The following is a 26,624-nucleotide window of genomic DNA, read 5'->3' as shown; positions in this document are numbered from 1 at the left end:
GAAGAGTAGGAGGAGGTATGGCAGGAGCTGTAGGAGGAGTAGCAGGAGCTGTAACAGGAGTAGCAGGAGCTGTAGCTGGAGCTGTAGGAAGTGTAGCAAGAGCTGTACCAGGAGTAGCTGGAGCTGTAGGAAGAGTAAAAGGACCTGTGACAGCAACTGTAGGAAGAGTAAGAGGAGGTATGGCAGGAGCTGTAGGAAGAGTAGCAGGAGCTACGACAGCAGCTGTAGGAGGAGTAAGAGGAGCTATAGCAGTAGCTGTAGGAAGAGTAGCAGGAGCTGTAGGAGGAGTAGCAGAAGTAGCTGGAGCTGTAGGAAGAGTTGCAGGAGCTGTAGGAAGAGTAAAAGGAGTTGTGACAGCAGCTGTAGGAGGAGTAGAAGGAACTGTAACAGGAGTAGCAGGAGCTGTAGGAAGAGTAGCAGCAGCTGGAGCTGTAGGAAGAGTAGCAGGAGCTGTAGGAGGAGTAGCAGGAGCTGTAGCTGGAGCTGTAGGAAGAGTAGCAGTCGCTGTAAGAGGAGTAGCAGGAGCTGTAGGAAGAGTAAAAGGAGTTGTGACAGCAGCTGTAGAAAGAGTAGGAGGAGGTATGGCAGGAGCTGTAGGAGGAGTAGCAGGAGCTGTAGGAAGAGTAAAAGGAGCTGTAACAGCAGCTGTAGCAAGAGTAGGAGGAGGTATAGCAGGAGCTGTAGGAAGAGTAGCAGGAGCTGTAGGAAGAGTAAAAGGAGCTGTGACAGCAGCTGTAGGAGGAGTTGGAGGAGGTATAGCAGAAGCTGTACGAAGAGTAGCAGGAGCTGTAGCAGGAGTAGCTGGAGCTGTAGGAAGAGTAGCAGGAGCTGTAGGAAGAGTAAAAGGAGCTGTAGGAAGAGTAAAAGGAGCTGTAACAGCAGCTGTAGGAAGAGTAGGAGGAAGTATGGCAGGAGCTGTAGGAAGAGTAGCAGGAGCTGTAGGAAGAGTAAAAGGAGTTGTCACAGCAGCTGTAGGAAGAGTAGGAGGAAGTATGGCAGGAGCTCTAGGAGGAGTAGCAGGAGCTGTAACAGGAGTAGCAGGAGCTGTAGCTGGAGCTGTAGGAAGAGTAGCAGTAGCTGTAAGAGGAGTAGCAGGAGCTGTAGGAAGAGTAAAAGGAGTTGTGACAGCAGCTGTAGAAAGAGTAGGAGGATGTATGGCAGGAGCTGTAGGAGGAGTAGAAGGAGCTGTAGGAAGAGTAAAAGGAGCTGTAACAGCAGCTGTAGGAAGAGTAGGAGGAGGTATAGTAGGAACTGTAGGAAGAGTAGCAGGAGCTGTAAGAAGAGTAAAAGGAGCTTTGACAGCAGCTGTAGGAGGAGTAGGAGGAGGTATAGCAGAAGCTGTAGGAAGAGTAGCAGAAGCTTTAGCAGGAGTAGCTGGAGCTGTAGGAAGTGTAACAGGAGCTGTAGGAAGAGTAAAAGGACCTGTGACCGCAGCTGTAGAAAGAGTAGGAGGAGGTATGGCAGGAGCTGTAGGAGGAGTAGCAGGAGCTGTAGGAAGAGTAAAAGGAGTTGTGACAGCAGCTGTAGGAGGAGTAGCAGGAACTGTAACAGGAGTAGCAGGAGCTGTAGGAAGAGTAGCAGCAGCTGGAGCTTTAGGAGGAGTAGTAGGAGCTGGAGCAGGAGCTGTAGGAGGAGTAGTAGGAGCTGGAGCTGTAGGAAGATTAGCAGGAGCTGTAGGAAGAGTAGCAGGAGCTACGACAGCAGCTGTAGGAGGAGTAAGAGGAGCTATAGCAGTAGCTGTAGGAAGAGTAGCAGGAGCTGTAGGAGGAGTAGCAGGAGTAGCTGGAGCTGTAGGAAGAGTAGCAGGAGCTGTAGGAAGAGTAAAAGGAGTTGCGACAGCAGCTGTAGGAGGAGTAGCAGGAACTGTAACAGGAGTAGCAGGAGCTGTAGGAAGAGTAGCAGCAGCTGGAGCTGTAGGAAGAGTAGCAGGAGCTGTAGGAGGAATAGCAGGAGCTGTATCTGGAGCTGTAGGAAGAGTAGCAGTCGCTGTAAGAGGAGTAGCAGGAGCTGTAGGAAGAGTAAAAGGAGCTGGGACAGCAGCTGTAGTAGGAGTAGGAGGAGGTATAGCAGAAGCTGTAGGAAGAGTAGCAGGGGCTGTAGCAGGAGTAGCTGGAGCTGTAGGAAGAGTAGCAGGAGCTGTAGGAAGAGTAGCAGGAGCTGTAGGAAGAGTAAAAGGAGTTGTGACAGCAGCTGTAGGAAGAGTAGGAGGAGGTATGGCAGGAGCTGTAGGAGGAGTAGCAGGAGCTGTAACAGGAGTAGCAGGAGCTGTAGCTGGAGCTGTAGGAAGAGTAAAAGAAGCTGTGACAGCAGCTGTACGAGGAGTAGGAGGAGGTATAGCAGAAGTTGTAGGAAGAGTAGCAGGAGCTGTAGCAGGAGTAGCTGGAGCTGTAGTAAGAGTAGCAGGAGCTGTAGGAAGAGTAGCAGGAGCTACGACAGCAGCTGTAGGAGGAGTAAGAGGAGCTATAGCAGTAGCTGTAGGAAGAGTAGCAAGAGCTGTAGGAGGAGTAGAAGGAGCTGTAGCAGGAGTAGCTGGAGCTGTAGGAAGAGTAGCAGGAGCTGTAGGAACAGTAAAAGGAGTTGTGACAGCAGCTGTAGGAGGAGTAGCAGGAACTGTAAAAGGAGTAGCAGGAACTGTAGGAAGAGTAGCAGCAGCTGGAGCTGTAGGAGGAGTAGCAGGAGCTGTAGGAGGAGTAGCAGGAGCTGTAGCAGGAGCTGTACGAAGAGTAAAAGGAGTTGTGACAGCAGCTGTAGGAAGAGTAGGAGAAGGTATGGCAGGAGCTGTAGGAGGAGTAGCAGGAGCTATAACAGGAGTAGCAGGAGCTGTAGCTGGAGCTGTAGGAAGTGTGGCAGGAGCCGTAAGAGGAGTAGCAGGAGCTGGAGCTGGAGCTGTAGGAAGAGTAGCAGAAGCTGTACCAGGAGTAGCTGGAGCTGTAGGAAGAGTAGCAGGAGCTGTAGGAGGAGTAGCAGGAGCTGGAGCTGGAGCTGTAGGAAGAGTATCAGGAGCTGTAGCAGGAGTAGCTGGAGCTGTAAGAAGAGTAGCAGGAGCTGTAGGAAGAGTAGCAGGAGCTGTAGGAAGAGTAAAAGGAGTTGTGACAGCAGCTGTAGGAAGAGTAAGAGGAGGTATGGCAGGAGCTGTAGGAAGAGTAGCAGGAGCTACGACAGCAGCTGTAGGAGGAGTAAGAGGAGGTTTAGCAGTACCTGTAGGAAGAGTAGGAGGAGGTATAGCAGGAGCTCTAGGAAGAGTAGCAGGAGCTGTAGGAAGAGTAAAAGGAGCTGTGACAGCAGCTGTAGGAGGAGTAGGAGGAGGTATAGCAGAAGCTGTAGGAAGAGTAGCAGGAGCTGTAGCAGGAGTAGCTGGAGCTGTAGGAAGAGTAGCAGGAGCTGTAGGAGGAGTAGCAGGAGCTGGAGCTGGAGCTGTAGGAAGAGTATCAGGAGCTGTAGCAGGAGTAGCTGGAGCTGTAGGAAGAGTAGCAGGAGCTGTAGGAAGAGTAGCAGGAGCTGTAGGAAGAGTAAAAGGAGTTGTGACAGCAGCTGTAGGAGGAGTAGCAGGAACTGTAACAGGAGTAGCAGGAGCTGTAGAAAGAGTAGCAGGAGCTACGACAGCAGCTGTAGGAGGAGTAAGAGGAGCTATAGCAGTAGCTGTAGGAAGAGTGGCAAGAGCTGTAGGAGGAGTATCAGGAGCTGTAGCAGGAGTCGCTGGAGCTGTAGGAAGAGTAGCAGGAGCTGTAGGAAGGGTAAAAGGAGTTGTGACTTCAGCTGTAGGAGGAGTAGCAGGAACTGTAACAGGAGTAGCAGAAGCTGTAGGAAGGGTAGCAGCAGCTGGAGCTGTAGGAAGAGTAGCAGGAGCTGTAGGAGGAGTAGCAGTAGCTGTAAGAGGAATAGCAGGAGCTGTAGGAAGAGTAAAAGGAGTTGTGACAGCAGCTGTAGAAAGAGTAGGAGGAGGTATGGCAGGAGCTGTAGGAGGAGTAGCAGGAGCTGGAGCTGGAGCTGTAGGAAGAGTAGCAGAAGCTGTACCAGGAGTAGCTGGAGCTGTAGGAAGAGTAAAAGGACCTGTGACAGCAGCTGTAGGAAGAGTAAGAGGAGGTATGGCAGGAGCTGTAGGAAGAGTCAGAGGAGCTATAGCAGTACCTGTAGGAAGAGTAGCAAGAGCTGTAGGTGGAGTAGCAGGAGCTGTAGCAGGAGTAGCTGGAGCTGTAGGAAGAATAGCAGGAGCTGTAGGAAGAGTAAAAGGAGTTGTGACAGCAGCTCTAGAAAGAGTAGGAGGAGCTATGGCAGGAGCTGTAGGAGGAGTAGCAGGAGCTGTAGGAAGAGTAAAAGGACCTGTGACAGCAACTGTAGGAATAGTAAGAGGAGGTATGGCAGGAGCTGTAGGAAGAGTAGCAGGAGCTACGACAGCAGCTGTAGGAGGAGTAGCAGAAGCTGTAGGAAGGGTAGCAGCAGCTGGAGCTGTAGGAAGAGTAGCAGGAGCTGTAGGAGGAGTAGCAGGAGCTGGAGCTGTAGGAAGAGTAGCAGTAGCTGTAAGAGGAATAGCAGGAGCTGTAGGAAGAGTAAAAGGAGTTGTGACAGCAGCTGTAGAAAGAGTAGGAGGAGGTATGGCAGGAGCTGTAGGAGGAGTAGCAGGAGCTGGAGCTGGAGCTGTAGGAAGAGTAGCAGAAGCTGTACCAGGAGTAGCTGGAGCTGTAGGAAGAGCAAAAGGACCTGTGACAGCAGCTGTAGGAAGAGTAAGAGGAGGTATGGCAGGAGCTGTAGGAAGAGTAGCAGGAGCTACGACAGCAGCTGTAGGAGGAGTCAGAGGAGCTATAGCAGTACCTGTAGGAAGAGTAGCAAGAGCTGTAGGTGGAGTAGCAGGAGCTGTAGCAGGAGTAGCAGGAGCTGTAGGAAGAATAGCAGGAGCTGTAGGAAGAGTAAAAGGAGTTGTGACAGCAGCTGTAGAAAGAGTAGGAGGAGGTATGGCAGGAGCTGTAGGAGGAGTAGCAGGAGCTGTAGGAAGAGTAAAAGGACCTGTGACAGCAACTGTAGGAATAGTAAGAGGAGGTATGGCAGGAGCTGTAGGAAGAGTAGCAGGAGCTACGACAGCAGCTGTAGGAGGAGTAAGAGGAGCTATAGCAGTAGCTGTAGGAAGAGTGGCAAGAGCTGTAGGAGGAGTAGCAGGAGCTTTAGCAGGAGTAGCTGGAGCTGTAGGAAGAGTAGCAGGAGCTGTAGGAAGGGTAAAAGGAGTTGTGACAGCAGCTGTAGGAGGAGTAGCAGGAACTGTAACAGGAGTAGCAGGAGCTGTAGGAAGAGTAGCAGCAGCTGGAGCTGTAGGAAGAGTAGCAGGAGCTGTAGGAGGAGTAGCAGGAGCTGGAGCTGTAGGAAGAGTAGCAGTAGCTGTAAGAGGAATAGCAGGAGCTGTAGGAAGAGTAAAAGGAGTTGTGACAGCAGCTGTAAAAAGAGTAGGAGGAGGTATGGCAGGAGCTGTAGGAGGAGTAGCAGGAGCTGGAGCTGGAGCTGTAGGAAGAGTAGCAGAAGCTGTACCAGGAGTAGCTGGAGCTGTAGGAAGAGTAAAAGGACCTGTGACAGCAGCTGTAGGAAGAGTAAGAGGAGGTATGGCAGGAGCTGTAGGAAGAGTAGCAGGAGCTACGACAGCAGCTGTAGGAGGAGTAAGAGGAGCTATAGCAGTACCTGTAGGAAGAGTAGCAAGAGCTGTAGGTGGAGTAGCAGGAGCTGTAGCAGGAGTAGCTGGAGCTGTAGGAAGAGTAGCAGGAGCTGTAGGAAGAGTAAAAGGAGTTGTGACAGCAGCTGTAGAAAGAGTAGGAGGAGGTATGGCAGGAGCTGTAGGAGGAGTAGCAGGAGCTGTAGGAAGAGTAAAAGGACCTGTGACAGCAACTGTAGGAAGAGTAAGAGGAGGTATGGCAGGAGCTGTAGGAAGAGTAGCAGGAGCTACGACAGCAGCTGTAGGAGGAGTAAGAGGAGCTATAGCAGTAGCTGTAGGAAGAGTGGCAAGAGCTGTAGGAGGAGTAGCAGGAGCTGTAGCAGGAGTAGCTGGAGCTGTAGGAAGAGTAGCAGGAGCTGTAGGAAGGGTAAAAGGAGTTGTGACAGCAGCTGTAGGAGGAGTAGCAGGAACTGTAACAGGAGTAGCAGGAGCTGTAGGAAGAGTAGCAGCAGCTGGAGCTGTAGGAAGAGTAGCAGGAGCTGTAGGAGGAGTAGCAGGAGCTGGAGCTGGAGCTGTAGGAAGAGTAGCAGTAGCTGTTAGAGGAGTAGCAGGAGCTGTAGGAAGAGTAAAAGGAGTTGTGACAGCAGCTGTAGAAAGAGTAGGAGGAGGTATGGCAGGATCTGTAGGAGGAGTAGCAGGAGCTGTAGGAAGGGTAAAAGGAGTTGTGAGAGCAGCTGTAGGAGGAGTAGCAGGAACTGTAACAGGAGTAGCAGGAGCTGTAGGAAGAGTAGCAGCAGCTGGAGCTGTAGGAAGAGTAGCAGGAGCTGTACCAGGAGTAGCTGGAGCTGTAGGAAGAGTAAAAGGACCTGTGACAGCAACTGTAGGAAGAGTAAGAGGAGGTATTGCAGGAGCTGTAGGAAGAGTAGCAGGAGCTACGACAGCAGCTGTAGGAGGAGTAAGAGGAGCTTTAGCAGTACCTGTAGGAAGAAGGGCAGGAGCTGTAGGAGGAGTAGCAGGAGCTGTAGCAGGAGTAGCTGGAGCTGTAGGAAGAGTAGCAGGAGCTGTAGGAAGAGTAAAAGGAGTTGTGACAGCAGCTGTAGGAGGAGTAACAGGAACTGTAACAGGAGTAGCAGGATCTGTAGGAAGAGTAGCAGCAGCTGGAGCTGTAGGAAGAGTAGCAGGAGCTGTAGGAGGAGTAGCAGGAGCTGGAGCTGTAGGAAGAGTAGCAGTAGCTGTTAGAGGAGTAGCAGGAGCTGTAGGAAGAGTAAAAGGAGTTGTGACAGCAGCTGTAGAAAGAGTAGGAGGAGGTATGGCAGGAGCTGTAGGAGGAGTAGCAGGAGCTGTAGGAAGAGTAAAAGGAGCTGTAACAGCAGCTGTAGGAAGAGTAGGAGGAGGTATAGCAGGAGCTCTAGGAAGAGTAGCAGCAGCTGTAGGAAGAGTAAAAGGAGCTGTGACAGCAGCTGTAGGAGGAGTAGGAGGAGGTATAGCAGAAGCTGTAGGAAGAGTAGCAGGAGCTGTAGCAGGAGTAGCTGGAGCTGTAGGAAGAGTAGCAGGAGCTGTAGGAAGAGTTAAAGGAGTTGTGACAGCAGCTGTAGGAAGAGTAGGAGGAGGTATGGCAGGAGCTGTAGGAAGTGTAGCAGGAGCTGTAGGAGGAGTAGCAGGAGCTGGAGCTGGAGCTGTAGGAAGAGTATCAGGAGCTGTAGCAGGAGTAGCTGGAGCTGTAGGAAGAGTAGCAGGAGCTGTAGGAAGAGTAGCAGGAGCTGTAGGAAGAGTAAAAGGAGTTGTGACAGCAGCTGTAGGAGGAGTAGCAGGAACTGTAACAGGAGTAGCAGGGGCTGTAGGAAGAGTAGCAGGAGCTACGACAGCAGCTGTAGGAGGAGTAAGAGGAGCTATAGCAGTAGCTGTAGGAAGAGTGGCAAGAGCTGTAGGAGGAGTATCAGGAGCTGTAGCAGGAGTAGCTGGAGCTGTAGGAAGAGTAGCAGCAGCTGGAGCTGTAGGAAGAGTAGCAGGAGCTGTAGGAAGGTTAAAAGGAGTTGTGACAGCAGCTGTAGGAGGAGTAAGAGGAGCTATAGCAGTAGCTGTAGGAAGAGTAGCAAGAGCTGTAGGTGGAGTAGCAGGAGCTGTAGCAGGAGTAGCTGGAGCTGTAGGAAGAGTAGCAAGAGCTGTAGGAAGAGTAAAAGGAGTTGTGACAGCAGCTGTAGGAGGAGTAGCAGGAACTGTAACAGGAGTAGCAGGAGCTGTAGGAAGAGTAGCAGGAGCTACGACAGCAGCTGTAGGAGGAGTAAGAGGAGCTATAGCAGTAGCTGTAGGAAGAGTAGCAAGAGCTGTAGGAGGAGTATCAGGAGCTGTAGCAGGAGTAGCTGGAGCTGTAGGAAGAGTAGCAGGAGCTGTAGGAAGGGTAAAAGGAGTTGTGACAGCAGCTGTAGGAGGAGTAGCAGGAACTGTAACAGGAGTAGCAGGAGCTGTAGGAAGAGTAGCAGCAGCTGGAGCTGTAGGAAGAGTAGCAGGAGCTGTACCAGGAGTAGCTGGAGCTGTAGGAAGAGTAAAAGGAGGTATTGCAGGAGCTGTAAGAAGAGTAGCAGGAGCGACGACAGCAGCTGTAGGAGGAGTAAGAGGAGCTATAGCAGTACCTGTAGGAAGAGTAGCAGGAGCTGTAGGAGGAGTAGCAGGAGCTGTAGCAGGAGTAGCTGGAGCTGTAGGAAGAGTAGCAGGAGCTGTAGGAAGAGTAAAAGGAGTTGTGACAGCAGCTGTAGGAGGAGTAGCAGGAACTGTAATAGGAGTAGCAGGAGCTTTAGGAAGAGTAGCAGCAGCTGGAGCTGTAGGAAGAGTAGCAGGAGCTGTAGGAGGAGTAGCAGGAGCTGGAGCTGGAGCTGTAGGAAGAGTAGCAGTAGCTGTTAGAGGAGTAGCAGGAGCTGTAGGAAGAGTAAAAGGAGTTGTGACAGCAGCTGTAGAAAGAGTAGGAGGAGGTATGGCAGGAGCTGTAGGAGGAGTAGCAGGAGCTGTAGGAAGAGTAGCTGGAGCTGTAGGAAGAGTAGCAGGAGCTGTAGGAAGGGTAAAAGGAGTTGTGACAGCAGCTGTAGGAGGAGTAGCAGGAACTGTAACAGGAGTAGCAGGAGCTGTAGGAAGAGTAGCAGCAGCTGGAGCTGTAGGAAGAGTAGCAGGAGCTGTACCAGGAGTAGCTGGAGCTGTAGGAAGAGTAAAAGGACCTGTGACAGCAACTGTAGGAAGAGTAAGAGGAGGTATTGCAGGAGCTGTAGGAAGAGTAGCAGGAGCTACGACAGCAGCTGTAGGAGGAGTAAGAGGAGCTTTAGCAGTACCTGTAGGAAGAAGGGCAGGAGCTGTAGGAGGAGTAGCAGGAGCTGTAGCAGGAGTAGCTGGAGCTGTAGGAAGAGTAGCAGGAGCTGTAGGAAGAGTAAAAGGAGTTGTGACAGCAGCTGTAGGAGGAGTAACAGGAACTGTAACAGGAGTAGCAGGAGCTGTTGGAAGAGTAGCAGCAGCTGGAGCTGTAGGAAGAGTAGCAGGAGCTGTAGGAGGAGTAGCAGGAGCTGGAGCTGTAGGAAGAGTAGCAATAGCTGTTAGAGGAGTAGCAGGAGCTGTAGGAAGAGTAAAAGGAGTTGTGACAGCAGCTGTAGAAAGAGTAGGAGGAGGTATGGCAGGAGCTGTAGGAGGAGTAGCAGGAGCTGTAGGAAGAGTAAAAGGAGCTGTAACAGCAGCTGTAGGAAGAGTAGGAGGAGGTATAGCAGGAGCTCTAGGAAGAGTAGCAGGAGCTGTAGGAAGAGTAAAAGGAGCTGTGACAGCAGCTGTAGGAGGAGTAGGAGGAGGTATAGCAGAAGCTGTAGGAAGAGTAGCAGGAGCTGTAGCAGGAGTAGCTGGAGCTGTAGGAAGAGTAGCAGGAGCTGTAAGAGGAGTAGCAGGAGCTGGAGCTGCAGGAAGAGTATCAGGAGCTGTAGCAGGAGTAGCTGGAGCTGTAGGAAGAGTAGCAGGAGCTGTAGGAAGAGTAGCAGGAGCTGTAGGAAGAGTAAAAGGAGTTGTGACAGCAGCTGTAGGAGGAGTAGCAGGAACTGTAACAGGAGTAGCAGGAGCTGTAGGAAGAGTAGCAGGAGCTACGACAGCAGCTGTAGGAGGAGTAAGAGGAGCTATAGCAGTAGCTGTAGGAAGAGTGGCAAGAGCTGTAGGAGGAGTATCAGGAGCTGTAGCAGGAGTCGCTGGAGCTGTAGGAAGAGTAGCAGCAGCTGGAGCTGTAGGAAGAGTAGCAGGAGCTGTAGGAAGGGTAAAAGGAGTTGTGACAGCAGCTGTAGGAGGAGTAAGAGGAGCTATAGCAGTAGCTGTAGGAAGAGTAGCAAGAGCTGTAGGTGGAGTAGCAGGAGCTGTAGCAGGAGTAGCTGGAGCTGTAGGAAGAGTAGCAGGAGCTGTAGGAAGAGTAAAAGGAGTTGTGACAGCAGCTGTAGGAGGAGTAACAGGAACTGTAACAGGAGTAGCAGGAGCTGTAGGAAGAGTAGCAGCAGCTGGAGGTGTAGGAAGAGTAGCAGGAGCTGTAGGAGGAGTAGCAGGAGCTGGAGCTGGAGCTGTAGGAAGAGTAGCAGTAGCTGTTAGAGGAGTAGCAGGAGCTGTAGGAAGAGTAAAAGGAGTTGTGACAGCAGCTCTAGAAAGAGTAGGAGGAGGTATGGCAGGAGCTGTAGGAGGAGTAGCAGGAGCTGTAGGAAGAGTAAAAGGAGCTGTAACAGCAGCTGTAGGAAGAGTAGGAGGAGGTATAGCAGGAGCTCTAGGAAGAGTAGCAGGAGCTGTAGGAAGAGTAAAAGGAGCTGTGACAGCAGCTGTAGGAGGAGTAGGAGGAGGTATAGCAGAAGCTGTAGGAAGAGTAGCAGGAGCTGTAGCAGGAGTAGCTGGAGCTGTAGGAAGAGTAGCAGGAGCTGTAGGAGGAGTAGCAGGAGCTGGTGCTGGAGCTGTAGGAAGAGTATCAGGAGTTGTAGCAGGAGTAGCTGGAGCTGTAGGAAGAGTAGCAGGAGCTGTAGGAAGAGTAGCAGGAGCTGTAGGAAGAGTAAAAGGAGTTGTGACAGCAGCTGTAGGAGGAGTAGCAGGAACTGTAACAGGAGTAGCAGAAGCTGTAGGAAGAGTAGCAGGAGCTACGACAGCAGCTGTAGGAGGAGTAAGAGGAGCTATAGCAGTAGCTGTAGGAAGAGTGGCAAGAGCTGTAGGAGGAGTATCAGGAGCTGTAGCAGGAGTAGCTGGAGCTGTAGGAAGAGTAGCAGAAGCTGGAGCTGTAGGAAGAGTATCAGGAGTTGTAGCAGGAGTAGCTGGAGCTGTAGGAAGAGTAGCAGGAGCTGTAGGAAGAGTAGCAGGAGCTGTAGGAAGAGTAAAAGGAGTTGTGACAGCAGCTGTAGGAGGAGTAGCAGGAACTGTAACAGGAGTAGCAGGAGCTGTAGGAAGAGTAGCAGGAGCTACGACAGCAGCTGTAGGAGGAGTAAGAGGAGCTATAGCAGTAGCTGTAGGAAGAGTGGCAAGAGCTGTAGGAGGAGTATCAGGAGCTGTAGCAGGAGTAGCTGGAGCTGTAGGAAGAGTAGCAGAAGCTGGAGCTGTAGGAAGAGTAGCAGGAGCTGTAGGAAGGGTAAAAGGAGTTGTGACAGCAGCTGTAGGAGGAGTAAGAGGAGCTATAGCAGTAGCTGTAGGAAGAGTAGCAAGAGCTGTAGGTGGAGTAGCAGGAGCTGTAGCAGGAGTAGCTGGAGCTGTAGGAAGAGTAGCAGGAGCTGTAGGAAGAGTAAAAGGAGTTGTGACAGCAGCTGTAGGAGGAGTAGCAGGAACTGTAACAGGAGTAGCAGGAGCTGTAGGAAGAGTATCAGCAGCTGGAGCTGTAGGAAGAGTAAAAGGAGCTGTGACAGCAGCTGTAGGAGGAGTAGGAGGAGGTATAGCAGAAGCTGTAGGAAGAGTAGCAGGAGCTGTAGCAGGAGTAGCTGGAGCTGTAGGAAGAGTAGCAGGAGCTGTAGGAAGGGTAAAAGGAGTTGTGACAGCAGCTGTAGGAGGAGTAGCAGGAACTGTAACAGGAGTAGCAGGAGCTGTAGGAAGAGTAGCAGGAGCTGTAGGAAGGGTAAAAGGAGTTGTGACAGCAGCTGTAGGAGGAGTAGCAGGAACTGTAACAGGAGTAGCAGGAGCTGTAGGAAGAGTAGCAGCAGCTGGAGCTGTAGGAAGAGTAGCAGGAGCTGTACCAGGAGTAGCTGGAGCTGTAGGAAGAGTAAAAGGAGTTGTGACAGCAGCTGTAGGAGGAGTAGGAGGAGGTATAGCAGAAGCTATAGGAAGAGTAGCAGGAGCTGTAGCAGGAGTAGCTGGAGCTGTAGGGAGAGTAGCAGGAGCTGTAGGAAGGGTAAAAGGAGTTGTGACAGCAGCTGTAGGAGGAGTAGCAGGAACTGTAACAGGAGTAGCAGGAGCTGTAGGAAGAGTAAAAGGAGTTGTGACAGCAGCTGTAGGAGGAGTAGCAGGAACTGTAACAGGAGTAGCAGGAGCTGTAGGAAGAGTAGCAGGAGCTACGACAGCAGCTGTAGGAGGAGTAAGAGGAGCTATAGCAGTAGCTGTAGGAAGAGTGGCAAGAGCTGTAGGAGGAGTATCAGGAGCTGTAGCAGGAGTAGCTGGAGCTGTAGGAAGAGTAGCAGAAGCTGGAGCTGTAGGAAGAGTATCAGGAGTTGTAGCAGGAGTAGCTGGAGCTGTAGGAAGAGTAGCAGGAGCTGTAGGAAGAGTAGCAGGAGCTGTAGGAAGAGTAAAAGGAGTTGTGACAGCAGCTGTAGGAGGAGTAGCAGGAACTGTAACAGGAGTAGCAGGAGCTGTAGGAAGAGTAGCAGGAGCTACGACAGCAGCTGTAGGAGGAGTAAGAGGAGCTATAGCAGTAGCTGTAGGAAGAGTGGCAAGAGCTGTAGGAGGAGTATCAGGAGCTGTAGCAGGAGTAGCTGGAGCTGTAGGAAGAGTAGCAGAAGCTGGAGCTGTAGGAAGAGTAGCAGGAGCTGTAGGAAGGGTAAAAGGAGTTGTGACAGCAGCTGTAGGAGGAGTAAGAGGAGCTATAGCAGTAGCTGTAGGAAGAGTAGCAAGAGCTGTAGGTGGAGTAGCAGGAGCTGTAGCAGGAGTAGCTGGAGCTGTAGGAAGAGTAGCAGGAGCTGTAGGAAGAGTAAAAGGAGTTGTGACAGCAGCTGTAGGAGGAGTAGCAGGAACTGTAACAGGAGTAGCAGGAGCTGTAGGAAGAGTAGCAGCAGCTGGAGCTGTAGGAAGAGTAAAAGGAGCTGTGACAGCAGCTGTAGGAGGAGTAGGAGGAGGTATAGCAGAAGCTGTAGGAAGAGTAGCAGGAGCTGTAGCAGGAGTAGCTGGAGCTGTAGGAAGAGTAGCAGGAGCTGTAGGAAGGGTAAAAGGAGTTGTGACAGCAGCTGTAGGAGGAGTAGCAGGAACTGTAACAGGAGTAGCAGGAGCTGTAGGAAGAGTAGCAGCAGCTGGAGCTGTAGGAAGAGTAGCAGGAGCTGTAGAAAGAGTAAAAGGAGCTGTGACAGCAGCTGTAGAAGGAGCAGGAGGAGGTATAGCAATAGCTGTAGGAAGAGTAGCAGGAGCTGTAGGAAGAGTAAAAGGAGCTGTGACAGCAGCTGTAGAAGGAGCAGGAGGAGGTATAGCAATAGCTGTAGGAAGAGTAGCAGGAGCTGTAGGAAGAGTAGCAGGAGCTGTAGGAAGAGTAGCAGGAGCTGTAGCAGTAGTAGCTGGAGCTGTAGGAAGGGTAGCAGGAGCTATGACAGCAGCTGTAGGAGGAGTAAGAGGAGGTATAGCAGGAGCTTTAGGAAGAGTAGCAGGAGCTGTAGGAAGAGTCGCAGGAGCTGTAGGAAGCGTAGCAGGAGCTGTACCAGGAGTAGCAGGAGCTGTAGGAAGAGTAAAAGGAGCTGTGACAGCAACTGTATTAGGAGTAGCAGGAACTGTAACAGGAGTAGCAGGAGCTGTAGGAAGAGTAGCAGAAGCTGTAGGAGGAGTAGCAGGAGCTGGAGCTGTAGGAAGAGTAGCAGTAGCTGTAAGAGGAGTAGCAGGAGCTGTAGGAAGAGTAGCAGGAGCTGTAGGAAGAGTAAAAGGAGTTGTGACAGCAGCTGTAGAAAGAGTAGGAGGAGGTATGGCAGGAGCTGTAGGAGGAGGTATAGCAGAAGCTGTAGGAAGAGTAGCAGGAGCTGTAGCAGGAGTAGCTGGAGCTGTAGGAAGAGTAGCAGGAGCTGTACCAGGAGTAGCTGGAGCTGTAGGAAGAGTAAAAGGACCTGTGACAGCAACTGTAGGAAGAGTAAGAGGAGGTATTGCAGGAGCTGTAGGAAGAGTAGCAGGAGCTACGACAGCAGCTGTAGGAGGAGTAAGAGGAGCTTTAGCAGTACCTGTAGGAAGAAGGGCAGGAGCTGTAGGAAGAGTAGCAGGAGCTGTAGCAGGAGTAGCTGGAGCTGTAGGAAGAGTAGCAGGAGCTGTAGGAAGAGTAAAAGGAGTTGTGACAGCAGCTGTAGGAGGAGTAACAGGAACTGTAACAGGAGTAGCAGGAGCTGTTGGAAGAGTAGCAGCAGCTGGAGCTGTAGGAAGAGTAGCAGGAGCTGTAGGAGGAGTAGCAGGAGCTGGAGCTGTAGGAAGAGTAGCAATAGCTGTTAGAGGAGTAGCAGGAGCTGTAGGAAGAGTAAAAGGAGTTGTGACAGCAGCTGTAGAAAGAGTAGGAGGAGGTATGGCAGGAGCTGTAGGAGGAGTAGCAGGAGCTGTAGGAAGAGTAAAAGGAGCTGTAACAGCAGCTGTAGGAAGAGTAGGAGGAGGTATAGCAGGAGCTCTAGGAAGAGTAGCAGGAGCTGTAGGAAGAGTAAAAGGAGCTGTGACAGCAGCTGTAGGAGGAGTAGGAGGAGGTATAGCAGAAGCTGTAGGAAGAGTAGCAGGAGCTGTAGCAGGAGTAGCTGGAGCTGTAGGAAGAGTAGCAGGAGCTGTAGGAGGAGTAGCAGGAGCTGGAGCTGGAGCTGCAGGAAGAGTATCAGGAGCTGTAGCAGGAGTAGCTGGAGCTGTAGGAAGAGTAGCAGGAGCTGTAGGAAGAGTAGCAGGAGCTGTAGGAAGAGTAAAAGGAGTTGTGACAGCAGCTGTAGGAGGAGTAGCAGGAACTGTAACAGGAGTAGCAGGAGCTGTAGGAAGAGTAGCAGGAGCTACGACAGCAGCTGTAGGAGGAGTAAGAGGAGCTATAGCAGTAGCTGTAGGAAGAGTGGCAAGAGCTGTAGGAGGAGTATCAGGAGCTGTAGCAGGAGTCGCTGGAGCTGTAGGAAGAGTAGCAGCAGCTGGAGCTGTAGGAAGAGTAGCAGGAGCTGTAGGAAGGGTAAAAGGAGTTGTGACAGCAGCTGTAGGAGGAGTAAGAGGAGCTATAGCAGTAGCTGTAGGAAGAGTAGCAAGAGCTGTAGGTGGAGTAGCAGGAGCTGTAGCAGGAGTAGCTGGAGCTGTAGGAAGAGTAGCAGGAGCTGTAGGAAGAGTAAAAGGAGTTGTGACAGCAGCTGTAGGAGGAGTAACAGGAACTGTAACAGGAGTAGCAGGAGCTGTAGGAAGAGTAGCAGCAGCTGGAGGTGTAGGAAGAGTAGCAGGAGCTGTAGGAGGAGTAGCAGGAGCTGGAGCTGGAGCTGTAGGAAGAGTAGCAGTAGCTGTTAGAGGAGTAGCAGGAGCTGTAGGAAGAGTAAAAGGAGTTGTGACAGCAGCTGTAGAAAGAGTAGGAGGAGGTATGGCAGGAGCTGTAGTAGGAGTAGCAGGAGCTGTAGGAAGAGTAAAAGGAGCTGTAACAGCAGCTGTAGGAAGAGTAGGAGGAGGTATAGCAGGAGCTCTAGGAAGAGTAGCAGGAGCTGTAGGAAGAGTAAAAGGAGCTGTGACAGCAGCTGTAGGAGGAGTAGGAGGAGGTATAGCAGAAGCTGTAGGAAGAGTAGCAGGAGCTGTAGCAGGAGTAGCTGGAGCTGTAGGAAGAGTAGCAGGAGCTGTAGGAGGAGTAGCAGGAGCTGGTGCTGGAGCTGTAGGAAGAGTATCAGGAGTTGTAGCAGGAGTAGCTGGAGCTGTAGGAAGAGTAGCAGGAGCTGTAGGAAGAGTAGCAGGAGCTGTAGGAAGAGTAAAAGGAGTTGTGACAGCAGCTGTAGGAGGAGTAGCAGGAACTGTAACAGGAGTAGCAGGAGCTGTAGGAAGAGTAGCAGGAGCTACGACAGCAGCTGTAGGAGGAGTAAGAGGAGCTATAGCAGTAGCTGTAGGAAGAGTGGCAAGAGCTGTAGGAGGAGTATCAGGAGCTGTAGCAGGAGTAGCTGGAGCTGTAGGAAGAGTAGCAGAAGCTGGAGCTGTAGGAAGAGTAGCAGGAGCTGTAGGAAGGGTAAAAGGAGTTGTGACAGCAGCTGTAGGAGGAGTAAGAGGAGCTATAGCAGTAGCTGTAGGAAGAGTAGCAAGAGCTGTAGGTGGAGTAGCAGGAAATGTAGCAGGAGTAGCTGGAGCTGTAGGAAGAGTAGCAGGAGCTGTAGGAAGAGTAAAAGGAGTTGTGACAGCAGCTGTAGGAGGAGTAGCAGGAACTGTAACAGGAGTAGCAGGAGCTGTAGGAAGAGTATCAGCAGCTGGAGCTGTAGGAAGAGTAAAAGGAGCTGTGACAGCAGCTGTAGGAGGAGTAGGAGGAGGTATAGCAGAAGCTGTAGGAAGAGTAGCAGGAGCTGTAGCAGGAGTAGCTGGAGCTGTAGGAAGAGTAGCAGGAGCTGTAGGAAGGGTAAAAGGAGTTGTGACAGCAGCTGTAGGAGGAGTAGCAGGAACTGTAACAGGAGTAGCAGGAGCTGTAGGAAGAGTAGCAGCAGCTGGAGCTGTAGGAAGAGTAGCAGGAGCTGTACCAGGAGTAGCTGGAGCTGTAGGAAGAGTAGCAGGAGCTGTAGAAAGAGTAAAAGGAGCTGTGACAGCAGCTGTAGAAGGAGCAGGAGGAGGTATAGCAATAGCTGTAGGAAGAGTAGCAGGAGCTGTAGGAAGAGTAGCAGGAGCTGTAGCAGTAGTAGCTGGAGCTGTAGGAAGGGTAGCAGGAGCTATGACAGCAGCTGTAGGAGGAGTAAGAGGAGGTATAGCAGGAGCTTTAGGAAGAGTAGCAGGAGCTGTAGGAAGAGTCGCAGGAGCTGTAGGAAGCGTAGCAGGAGCTGTACCAGGAGTAGCAGGAGCTGTAGGAAGAGTAAAAGGAGCTGTGACAGCAACTGTATTAGGAGTAGGAGGAGGTATAGCAGGAGCTGTAGGAAGAGTAAAAGGAGTTGTGACAGCAGCTGTAGGAGGAGTAGCAGGAACTGTAACAGGAGTAGCAGGAGCTGTAGGAAGAGTAGCAGAAGCTGTAGGAGGAGTAGCAGGAGCTGGAGCTGTAGGAAGAGTAGCAGTAGCTGTAATCGGAGTAGCAGGAGCTGTAGGAAGAGTAAAAGGAGTTGTGACAGCAGCTGTAGAAAGAGTAGGAGGAGGTATGGCAGGAGCTGTAGGAGGAGTAGGAGGAGGTATAGCAGAAGCTGTAGGAAGAGTAGCAGGAGCTGTAGCAGGAGTAGCTGGAGCTGTAGGAAGAGTAGCAGGAGCTGTAGGAAGAGTAAAAGGAGTTGTGACAGCAGCTGTAGGAAGAGTAGGAGGAGGTATGGCAGGAGCTGTAGGAGGAGTAGCAGGAGCTGTAGGAAGAGTCGCAGGAGCTGTAGCAGAAGCTGTAGGAAGAGTAGCTGGAGCTGGAGCTGTAGGAAGTGTAGCAGGAGCTGTAGGAGGAGTAGCAGGAGCTGGAGCTGTAGGAAGAGTATCAGGAGCTGTAGCAGGAGTAGCTGGAGCTGTAGGAAGAGTAGCAGGAGCTGTAGGAAGAGTAGCAGGAGCTGTATCTGTAGGAAGAGTAGCAGGAGCTGTACCAGGAGTAGCTGGAGCTGTAGGAAGAGTAAAAGGACCTGTGACAGCAGCTGTAGGAAGAGTAAGAGGAGGTATGGCAGGAGCTGTAGCAGGAGCTGTAGGAATTGTAGCAGGAGCTGTAGGAGGAGTAGCAGGAGCTGTAAGAGGAGTAAAAGGAGTTGTGACAGCAGCTGTAGAAAGACTAGGAGGAGTTATGGCAGGAGCTGTAGCAGCAGCTGTAGGAAGAGTAGCAGGAGCTGTAGGAGGAGTAGCTGGAGCTGTAGGAAGGGTAAAAGGACCTGTGACAGCAGCTGTAGGAAGAGTAGGAGGAGGTATGACAGGAGCTGTAGGAAGAGTAGCAGGAGCTGTCGGAAGAGTAAAAGGAGCTGTGACAGCAGCTGTAGGAGGAGTAGGAGGAGGTATAGCAGGAGCTGTAGGAAGAGTAGCAGGAGCTGTAGGAAGAGTAGCAGGAGCTGTAGCAGGAGTAGCTGGAGCTGTAGGAAGAGTAGCAGGAGCTGTAGGAAGAGTAAAAGGAGCTGTGACAGCAGCTGTAGAAGGAGCAGGAGGAGGTATAGCAGAAGCTGTAGGAAGAGTAGCAGGAGCTGTAGCAGGAGTAGCTGGAGCTGTAGGAAGAGTAGCAGGAGCTGTAGGAGGAGTAGCAGGAGCTGGAGCTGGAGCTGCAGGAAGAGTATCAGGAGCTGTAGCAGGAGTAGCTGGAGCTGTAGGAAGAGTAGCAGGAGCTGTAGGAAGAGTAGCAGGAGCTGTAGGAAGAGTAAAAGGAGTTGTGACAGCAGCTGTAGGAGGAGTAGCAGGAACTGTAGGAAGAGTAGCAGGAGCTACGACAGAAGCTGTAGGAGGAGTAAGAGGAGCTATAGCAGTAGCTGTAGGAAGAGTGGCAAGAGCTGTAGGAGGAGTATCAGGAGCTGTAGCAGGAGTCGCTGGAGCTGTAGGAAGAGTAGCAGCAGCTGGAGCTGTAGGAAGAGTAGCAGGAGCTGTAGGAAGGGTAAAAGGAGTTGTGACAGCAGCTGTAGGTCGAGTAAGAGGAGCTATAGCAGTAGCTGTAGGAAGAGTAGCAAGAGCTGTAGGTGGAGTAGCAGGAGCTGTAGCAGGAGTAGCTGGAGCTGTAGGAAGAGTAGCAGGAGCTGTAGGAAGAGTAAAAGGAGTTGTGACAGCAGCTGTAGGAGGAGTAACAGGAACTGTAACAGGAGTAGCAGGAGCTGTAGGAAGAGTAGCAGCAGCTGGAGCTGTAGGAAGAGTAAAAGGAGTTGTGACAGCAGCTGTAGGAGGAGTAGCAGGAACTGTAACAGGAGTAGCAGGAGCTGTAGGAAGAGTAGCAGGAGCTACGACAGAAGCTGTAGGAGGAGTAAGAGGAGCTATAGCAGTAGCTGTAGGAAGAGTGGCAAGAGCTGTAGGAGGAGTATCAGGAGCTGTAGCAGGAGTCGCTGGAGCTGTAGGAAGAGTAGCAGCAGCTGGAGCTGTAGGAAGAGTAGCAGGAGCTGTAGGAAGGGTAAAAGGAGTTGTGACAGCAGCTGTAGGAGGAGTAAGAGGAGCTATAGCAGTAGCTGTAGGAAGAGTAGCAAGAGCTGTAGGTGGAGTAGCAGGAGCTGTAGCAGGAGTAGCTGGAGCTGTAGGAAGAGTAGCAGGAGCTGTAGGAAGAGTAAAAGGAGTTGTGACAGCAGCTGTAGGAGGAGTAACAGGAACTGTAACAGGAGTAGCAGGAGCTGTAGGAAGAGTAGCAGCAGCTGGAGCTGTAGGAAGAGTAGCAGGAGCTGTAGGAGGAGTAGCAGGAGCTGGAGCTGTAGGAAGAGTAGCAGTAGCTGTTAGAGGAGTAGCCGGAGCTGTAGGAAGAGTAAAAGGAGTTGTGACAGCAGCTGTAGAAAGAGTAGGAGGAGGTATGGCAGGAGCTGTAGGAGGAGTAGCAGGAGCTGTAGGAAGAGTAAAAGGAGCTGTAACAGCAGCTGTAGGAAGAGTAGGAGGAGGTATAGCAGGAGCTCTAGGAAGAGTAGCAGGAGCAGTAGGAAGAGTAAAAGGAGCTGTGACAGCAGCTGTAGGAGGAGTAGGAGGAGGTATAGCAGAAGCTGTAGGAAGAGTAGCAGGAGCTGTAGCAGGAGTAGCTGGAGCTGTAGGAAGAGTAGCAGGAGCTGTAGGAGGAGTAGCAGGAGCTGGAGCTGGAGCCGTAGGAAGAGTATCAGGAGTTGTAGCAGGAGTAGCTGGAGCTGTAGGAAGAGTAGCAGGAGCTGTAGGAAGAGTAGCAGGAGCTGTAGGAAGAGTAAAAGGAGTTGTGACAGCAGCTGTAGGAGGAGTAGCAAGAACTGTAACAGGAGTAGCAGGAGCTGTAGGAAGAGTAGCAGGAGCTACGACAGCAGCTGTAGGAGGAGTAAGAGGAGCTATAGCAGTAGCTGTAGGAAGAGTGGCAAGAGCTGTAGGAGGAGTATCAGGAGCTGTAGCAGGAGTCGCTGGAGCTGTAGGAAGAGTAGCAGCAGCTGGAGCTGTAGGAAGAGTAGCAGGAGCTGTAGGAAGGGTAAAAGGAGTTGTGACAGCAGCTGTAGGAGGAGTAAGAGGAGCTATAGCAGTAGCTGTAGGAAGAGTAGCAAGAGCTGTAGGAGGAGTATCAGGAGCTGTAGCAGGAGTCGCTGGAGCTGTAGGAAGAGTAGCAGCAGCTGGAGCTGTAGGAAGAGTAGCAGGAGCTGTAGGAAGGGTAAAAGGAGTTGTGACAGCAGCTGTAGGAGGAGTAAGAGGAGCTATAGCAGTAGCTGTAGGAAGAGTAGCAAGAGCTGTAGGTGGAGTAGCAGGAGCTGTAGCAGGAGTAGCTGGATCTGTAGGAAGAGTAGCAGGAGCTGTAGGAAGAGTAAAAGGAGTTGTGACAGCAGCTGTAGGAGGAGTAACAGGAACTGTAACAGGAGTAGCAGGAGCTGTAGGAAGAGTAGCAGCAGCTGGAGCTGTAGGAAGAGTAGCAGGAGCTGTAGGAGGAGTAGCAGGAGCTGGAGCTGGAGCTGTAGGAAGAGTAGCAGTAGCTGTTAGAGGAGTAGCCGGAGCTGTAGGAAGAGTAAAAGGAGTTGTGACAGCAGCTGTAGAAAGAGTAGGAGGAGGTATGGCAGGAGCTGTAGGAGGAGTAGCAGGAGCTGTAGGAAGAGTAAAAGGAGCTGTAACAGCAGCTGTAGGAAGAGTAGGAGGAGGTATAGCAGGAGCTCTAGGAAGAGTAGCAGGAGCTGTAGGAAGAGTAAAAGGAGCTGTGACAGCAGCTGTAGGAGGAGTAGGAGGAGGTATAGCAGAAGCTGTAGGAAGAGTAGCAGGAGCTGTAGCAGGAGTAGCTGGAGCTGTAGGAAGAGTAGCAGGAGCTGTAGGAGGAGTAGCAGGAGCTGGAGCTGGAGCCGTAGGAAGAGTATCAGGAGTTGTAGCAGGAGTAGCTGGAGCTGTAGGAAGAGTAGCAGGAGCTGTAGGAAGAGTAGCAGGAGCTGTAGGAAGAGTAAAAGGAGTTGTGACAGCAGCTGTAGGAGGAGTAGCAGGAACTGTAACAGGAGTAGCAGGAGCTGTAGGAAGAGTAGCAGGAGCTACGACAGCAGCTGTAGGAGGAGTAAGAGGAGCTATAGCAGTAGCTGTAGGAAGAGTGGCAAGAGCTGTAGGAGGAGTATCAGGAGCTGTAGCAGGAGTCGCTGGAGCTGTAGGAAGAGTAGCAGCAGCTGGAGCTGTAGGAAGAGTAGCAGGAGCTGTAGGAAGGGTAAAAGGAGTTGTGACAGCAGCTGTAGGAGGAGTAAGAGGAGCTATAGCAGTAGCTGTAGGAAGAGTAGCAAGAGCTGTAGGTGGAGTAGCAGGAGCTGTAGCAGGAGTAGCTGGAGCTGTAGGAAGAGTAGCAGGAGCTGTAGGAAGAGTAAAAGGAGTTGTGACAGCAGCTGTAGGAGGAGTAGCAGGAACTGTAACAGGAGTAGCAGGAGCTGTAGGAAGAGTAGCAGCAGCTGGAGCTGTAGGAAGAGTAAAAGGAGTTGTGACAGCAGCTGTAGGAGGAGTAGGAGGAGGTATAGCAGAAGCTGTAGGAAGAGTAGCAGGAGCTGTAGCAGGAGTAGCTGGAGCTGTAGGAAGAGTAGCAGGAGCTGTAGGAAGGGTAAAAGGAGTTGTGACAGCAGCTGTAGGAGGAGTAGCAGGAACTGTAACAGGAGTAGCAGGAGCTGTAGGAAGAGTAGCAGCAGCTGGAGCTGTAGGAAGAGTAGCAGGAGCTGTACCAGGAGTAGCTGGAGCTGTAGGAAGAGTAAAAGGAGTTGTGACAGCAGCTGTAGAAGGAGCAGGAGGAGGTATAGCAATAGCTGTAGGAAGAGTAGCAGGAGCTGTAGCAGTAGTAGCTGGAGCTGTAGGAAGGGTAGCAGGAGCTGTAGGAAGCGTAGCAGGAGCTGTACCAGGAGTAGCAGGAGCTGTAGGAAGAGTAAAAGGAGCTGTGACAGCAACTGTATTAGGAGTAGGAGGAGGTATAGCAGGAGCTGTAGGAAGAGTAAAAGGAGTTGTGACAGCAGCTGTAGGAGGAGTAGCAGGAACTGTAACAGGAGTAGCAGGAGCTGTAGGAAGAGTAGCAGCAGCTGGAGCTGTAGGAAGAGTAAAAGGAGTTGTGACAGCAGCTGTAGGAGGAGTAGGAGGAGGTATAGCAGAAGCTGTAGGAAGAGTAGCAGGAGCTGTAGCAGGAGTAGCTGGAGCTGTAGGAAGAGTAGCAGGAGCTGTAGGAAGGGTAAAAGGAGTTGTGACAGCAGCTGTAGGAGGAGTAGCAGGAACTGTAACAGGAGTAGCAGGAGCTGTAGGAAGAGTAGCAGCAGCTGGAGCTGTAGGAAGAGTAGCAGGAGCTGTACCAGGAGTAGCTGGAGCTGTAGGAAGAGTAAAAGGAGTTGTGACAGCAGCTGTAGAAGGAGCAGGAGGAGGTATAGCAATAGCTGTAGGAAGAGTAGCAGGAGCTGTAGCAGTAGTAGCTGGAGCTGTAGGAAGGGTAGCAGGAGCTGTAGGAAGCGTAGCAGGAGCTGTACCAGGAGTAGCAGGAGCTGTAGGAAGAGTAAAAGGAGCTGTGACAGCAACTGTATTAGGAGTAGGAGGAGGTATAGCAGGAGCTGTAGGAAGAGTAAAAGGAGTTGTGACAGCAGCTGTAGGAGGAGTAGCAGGAACTGTAACAGGAGTAGCAGGAGCTGTAGGAAGAGTAGCAGAAGCTGTAGGAGGAGTAGCAGGAGCTGGAGCTGTAGGAAGAGTAGCAGTAGCTGTAAGAGGAGTAGCAGGAGCTGTAGGAAGAGTAAAAGGAGTTGTGACAGCAGCTGTAGAAAGAGTAGGAGGAGGTATGGCAGGAGCTGTAGGAGGAGTAGGAGGAGGTATAGCAGAAGCTGTAGGAAGAGTAGCAGGAGCTGTAGCAGGAGTAGCTGGAGCTGTAGGAAGAGTAGCAGGAGCTGTAGGAAGAGTAAAAGGAGTTGTGACAGCAGCTGTAGGAAGAGTAGGAGGAGGTATGGCAGGAGCTGTAGGAGGAGTAGCAGGAGCTGTAGGAAGAGTCGCAGGAGCTGTAGCAGAAGCTGTAGGAAGAGTAGCTGGAGCTGGAGCTGTAGGAAGTGTAGCAGGAGCTGTAGGAGGAGTAGCAGGAGCTGGAGCTGTAGGAAGAGTATCAGGAGCTGTAGCAGGAGTAGCTGGAGCTGTAGGAAGAGTAGCAGGAGCTGTAGGAAGAGTAGCAGGAGCTGTACCAGGAGTAGCTGGAGCTTTAGGAAGAGTAAAAGGACCTGTGACAGCAGCTGTAGGAAGAGTAAGAGGAGGTATGGCAGGAGCTGTAGCAGGAGCTGTAGGAATTGTAGCAGGAGCTGTAGGAGGAGTAGCAGGAGCTGTAAGAGGAGTAAAAGGAGTTGTGACAGCAGCTGTAGAAAGACTAGGAGGAGTTATGGCAGGAGCTGTAGCAGCAGCTGTAGGAAGAGTAGCAGGAGCTGTAGGAGGAGTAGCTGGAGCTGTAGGAAGGGTAAAAGGACCTGTGACAGCAGCTGTAGGAAGAGTAGGAGGAGGTATGACAGGAGCTGTAGGAAGAGTAGCAGGAGCTGTCGGAAGAGTAAAAGGAGCTGTGACAGCAGCTGTAGGAGGAGTAGGAGGAGGTATAGCAGGAGCTGTAGGAAGAGTAGCAGGAGCTGTAGGAAGAGTAGCAGGAGCTGTAGCAGGAGTAGCTGGAGCTGTAGGAAGAGTAGCAGGAGCTGTAGGAAGAGTAAAAGGAGCTGTGACAGCAGCTGTAGAAGGAGCAGGAGGAGGTATAGCAATAGCTGTAGGAAGAGTAGCAGGAGCTGTAGCAGGAGTAGCTGGAGCTGTAGGAAGAGTAGCAGGAGCTGTAGAAAGAGTAAAAGGAGCTGTGACAGCAGCTGTAGAAGGAGCAGGAGGAGGTATAGCAATAGCTGTAGGAAGAGTAGCAGGAGCTGTAGCAGGAGTAGCTGGAGCTGTAGGAAGAGTAGCAGGAGCTGTAGAAAGAGTAAAAGGAGCTATGACAGCAGCTGTAGGAGGAGTAAGAGGAGGTATAGCAGGAGCTTTAGGAAGAGTAGCAGGAGCTGTAGGAAGAGTCGCAGGAGCTGTAGCAGGAGCTGTAGGATGCGTAGCAGGAGCTGTACCAGGAGTAGCAGGAGCTTTAGGAAGAGTAAAAGGAGCTGTGAGAGCAACTGTATTAGGAGTAGGAGGAGGTATAGCAGGAGCTGTAGGAAGAGTAGCAGGAGCTGTAGCAGGAGTAGCTGGAGCTGTAGGAGGAGTAAAAGGAGCTGTACCAGGAGCTGTAGGAGGAGTAGCAGGGGCTGTAGCAGGGGCTGCAGCAGGAGCTGTAGGAGGAGCTGTAGGAGGAGCTGTAGGAGGAGTAGCAGGAGCTGTAGCAGGAGCTGTAGCAGGAGCTGTAGCAGGAGCTTTAGCAGGAGCTGTAGTAGGAACTGTATGTATGAGGAGTAAAAGGAGCTGTAGCAGGAGATGTAGGAGTAACAGGAGCTGTAGCAGGAGTTGTAGGAGGTGTAACAGGAGCTGTAGCAGGAGTTGTAGGAGGAGCTGTAGCAGGAGTATTAGGAGTTGTAGTACTGTGGTGGTTCTAGACCCTTTCAACTTGGAGGTTCAAGCTGGGGCCAGTACTGTTGTACGGTTACATGGGCCAATTACATTAAAATGGGATATTGTCATGTAGTTTTTGACACTGCACTGCAGGCATTAACAGGTAAAAGACCATGTGTTTAACGATTCAGACTCAACATTTAGGAGGGCACAAACGGGATCCAAGCTTGTTGTCACAGGGGCACTGCCCCCCCCCCCGCCCCCCCTCCCCTAGAACCGCCCCTGTGTAGTAGTTGTAGCAGGAGATGTAGGAGGAGTAACTGGAGTGACTATAGCAGTAGGTGTACTTCTAAGAGCAATAAGGTATATAGAAGGAGAAAGAGTAACTGTAGCAAGAGTATCAAGACTGTCTGGAAGAAGCGTAGTAGGAGCTATTGTAGGGTCAGTAGGAGCAGCTAGAGTTGTTTTTCATGTAAAGAGTAAACTGGCTGAGAGATCAACAACCTCTATAGATGACTAATGTTAAACTAATAATGTTAAACTAAACTAAAAAATGAATAACAAAACCTGAACTTCTACATGTTGTTTTGTTATTAATTGTAAACCATCTCTCCTGTTACTCTCATTGTTTTGGACTTTTAAACTTCATTTAACATGTTTTTTTTGTTTTTGTTTCTTTGTTAACTGTATTCCGATGTCACTCATGCATGCAGTAATCCTTGTAATAATCCTCATAATAATGTAAAATGACTGTGCTTGTCTCATGCAGTACACCTAATGTATATACTCACTGGCCACTTTATTAGGTACGCCTGTTCAATTGCTTGTTAACACAAATAGCTAATCAGCCAATCACATGGCAGCAACTCAAAGCATTTAGGCATGTAGACGTGTTCAAGACAACTAGCTGAAGTTCAAACTGAGCATCAGAATGGGGAAGAAAAGGGATTTAAGTGACTGTGAACTTGGAATGGTTGTTGGTGCCAGACAGGCTGGTCTATTTCAGAAACTGCTGATCTACTGGAATTGTCACGCACAACCACCTCTAGGGTTTACAGAGAATGGTCCGAAAAAGAGAAAATATCCAGTGAGCGGCGGTTGTGTGGATGAAAATGCCTTGTTGATGTCAGAGGAGAATGGGCAGACTGGTTGAAGATGATAGAAAGGCGAAAGTAACTCAAATAACCACTCGTTACAACCAAGGTATGCAGAATACCATCTCTGACCGCACAACACGTCGAACCTTGAAGAAGATGGGCTACAGCAGCAGAAGACTAAGAACAGGAAACAATTCCTGTACAAGGCTACAATTTGCACAGGCTCACCCAAATTGGACAATAGAAGATTGGAAAATGTGGCTTGGTCTGATGAGTCTCGATTTCAGCTGCAACATTCAGATGGTAGGGTCAGAATTTGACATAAACCACATGAAGACATGGATCCATCCTTCCTTGTATCAATGGTTCAGGCTGGGGGTTATAGTGTAATGGTGTGGGGAATATTGTCTTGGCACACTTTGGGCCCCTTTGTACTAATTGAGCATCATTTAAACGCAACAGCCTACCTGAGTATTGTTGCTGACCATGTCCATCCCTCTATGACCACAGTGTACCCATCTTCTGATGGCTACTTCCAGCAGGATAATGCACCATGTCACAAAGCTCAAATCATCTCAAACTGGTTTCTTGAACATGACAATGAGTTCACTGTACTCCATTGGCCTCCACAGTCACCAGATCTCTATCCAATAGAGCACCTTTGGGTTGTGGTGGAACAGGAGATTCGCATCATGGATGTGCAGCCAACAAATCTGCAGCAACTGCCGGATGCTATCATGTCAATATGGACCAAAATCTCTGAGGAATGTTTCCAACACCTTGTTGAAAGTATGACACAAAGAATTAAGCAGTTCTGAAGGCAAAAGGGGGTCCAACACGATACTAGCAAGGTGTACCTAATAAAGTGGCCAGTGAGTGTATATGTGCCAGGAATGTCCTATTTTTCATGGAGTGAGCACTTGCTAAATATATCTGCTACTTGATAAAACCTTTTACATTGTAATATTATTTTGTACACATTAGGGCTGTTTTTATGTGTATTAATTTCTGACAATAGAGTAAATAGGAATGTTATGGTACCT

At 50.9% G+C, this 26,624-nt stretch overlaps 1 protein-coding gene across 1 annotated transcript in view; it reads left to right on the top strand.

Annotated features, from left to right (window-relative positions):
* Positions 1 to 25,262, top strand: part of LOC134030402 (GTPase IMAP family member 6-like) — a 67,555-nt gene extending 42,293 nt beyond the window's left edge. Inside the window, exon 4 of the mRNA XM_062474038.1 lies at positions 25,254 to 25,262. Coding sequence (XP_062330022.1) covers positions 25,254 to 25,262 — 9 coding nt within the window. The remainder of the gene's footprint in view (positions 1 to 25,253) is intronic.
* The last annotated feature ends 1,362 nt before the right edge of the window (positions 25,263 to 26,624 follow it).

Source organism: Osmerus eperlanus, chromosome 1 (genome assembly GCF_963692335.1).
Source record: "Osmerus eperlanus chromosome 1, fOsmEpe2.1, whole genome shotgun sequence".
NCBI lineage: Eukaryota > Metazoa > Chordata > Actinopteri > Osmeriformes > Osmeridae > Osmerus > Osmerus eperlanus.
This window is presented reverse-complemented; position numbering and strand designations above follow the sequence as displayed.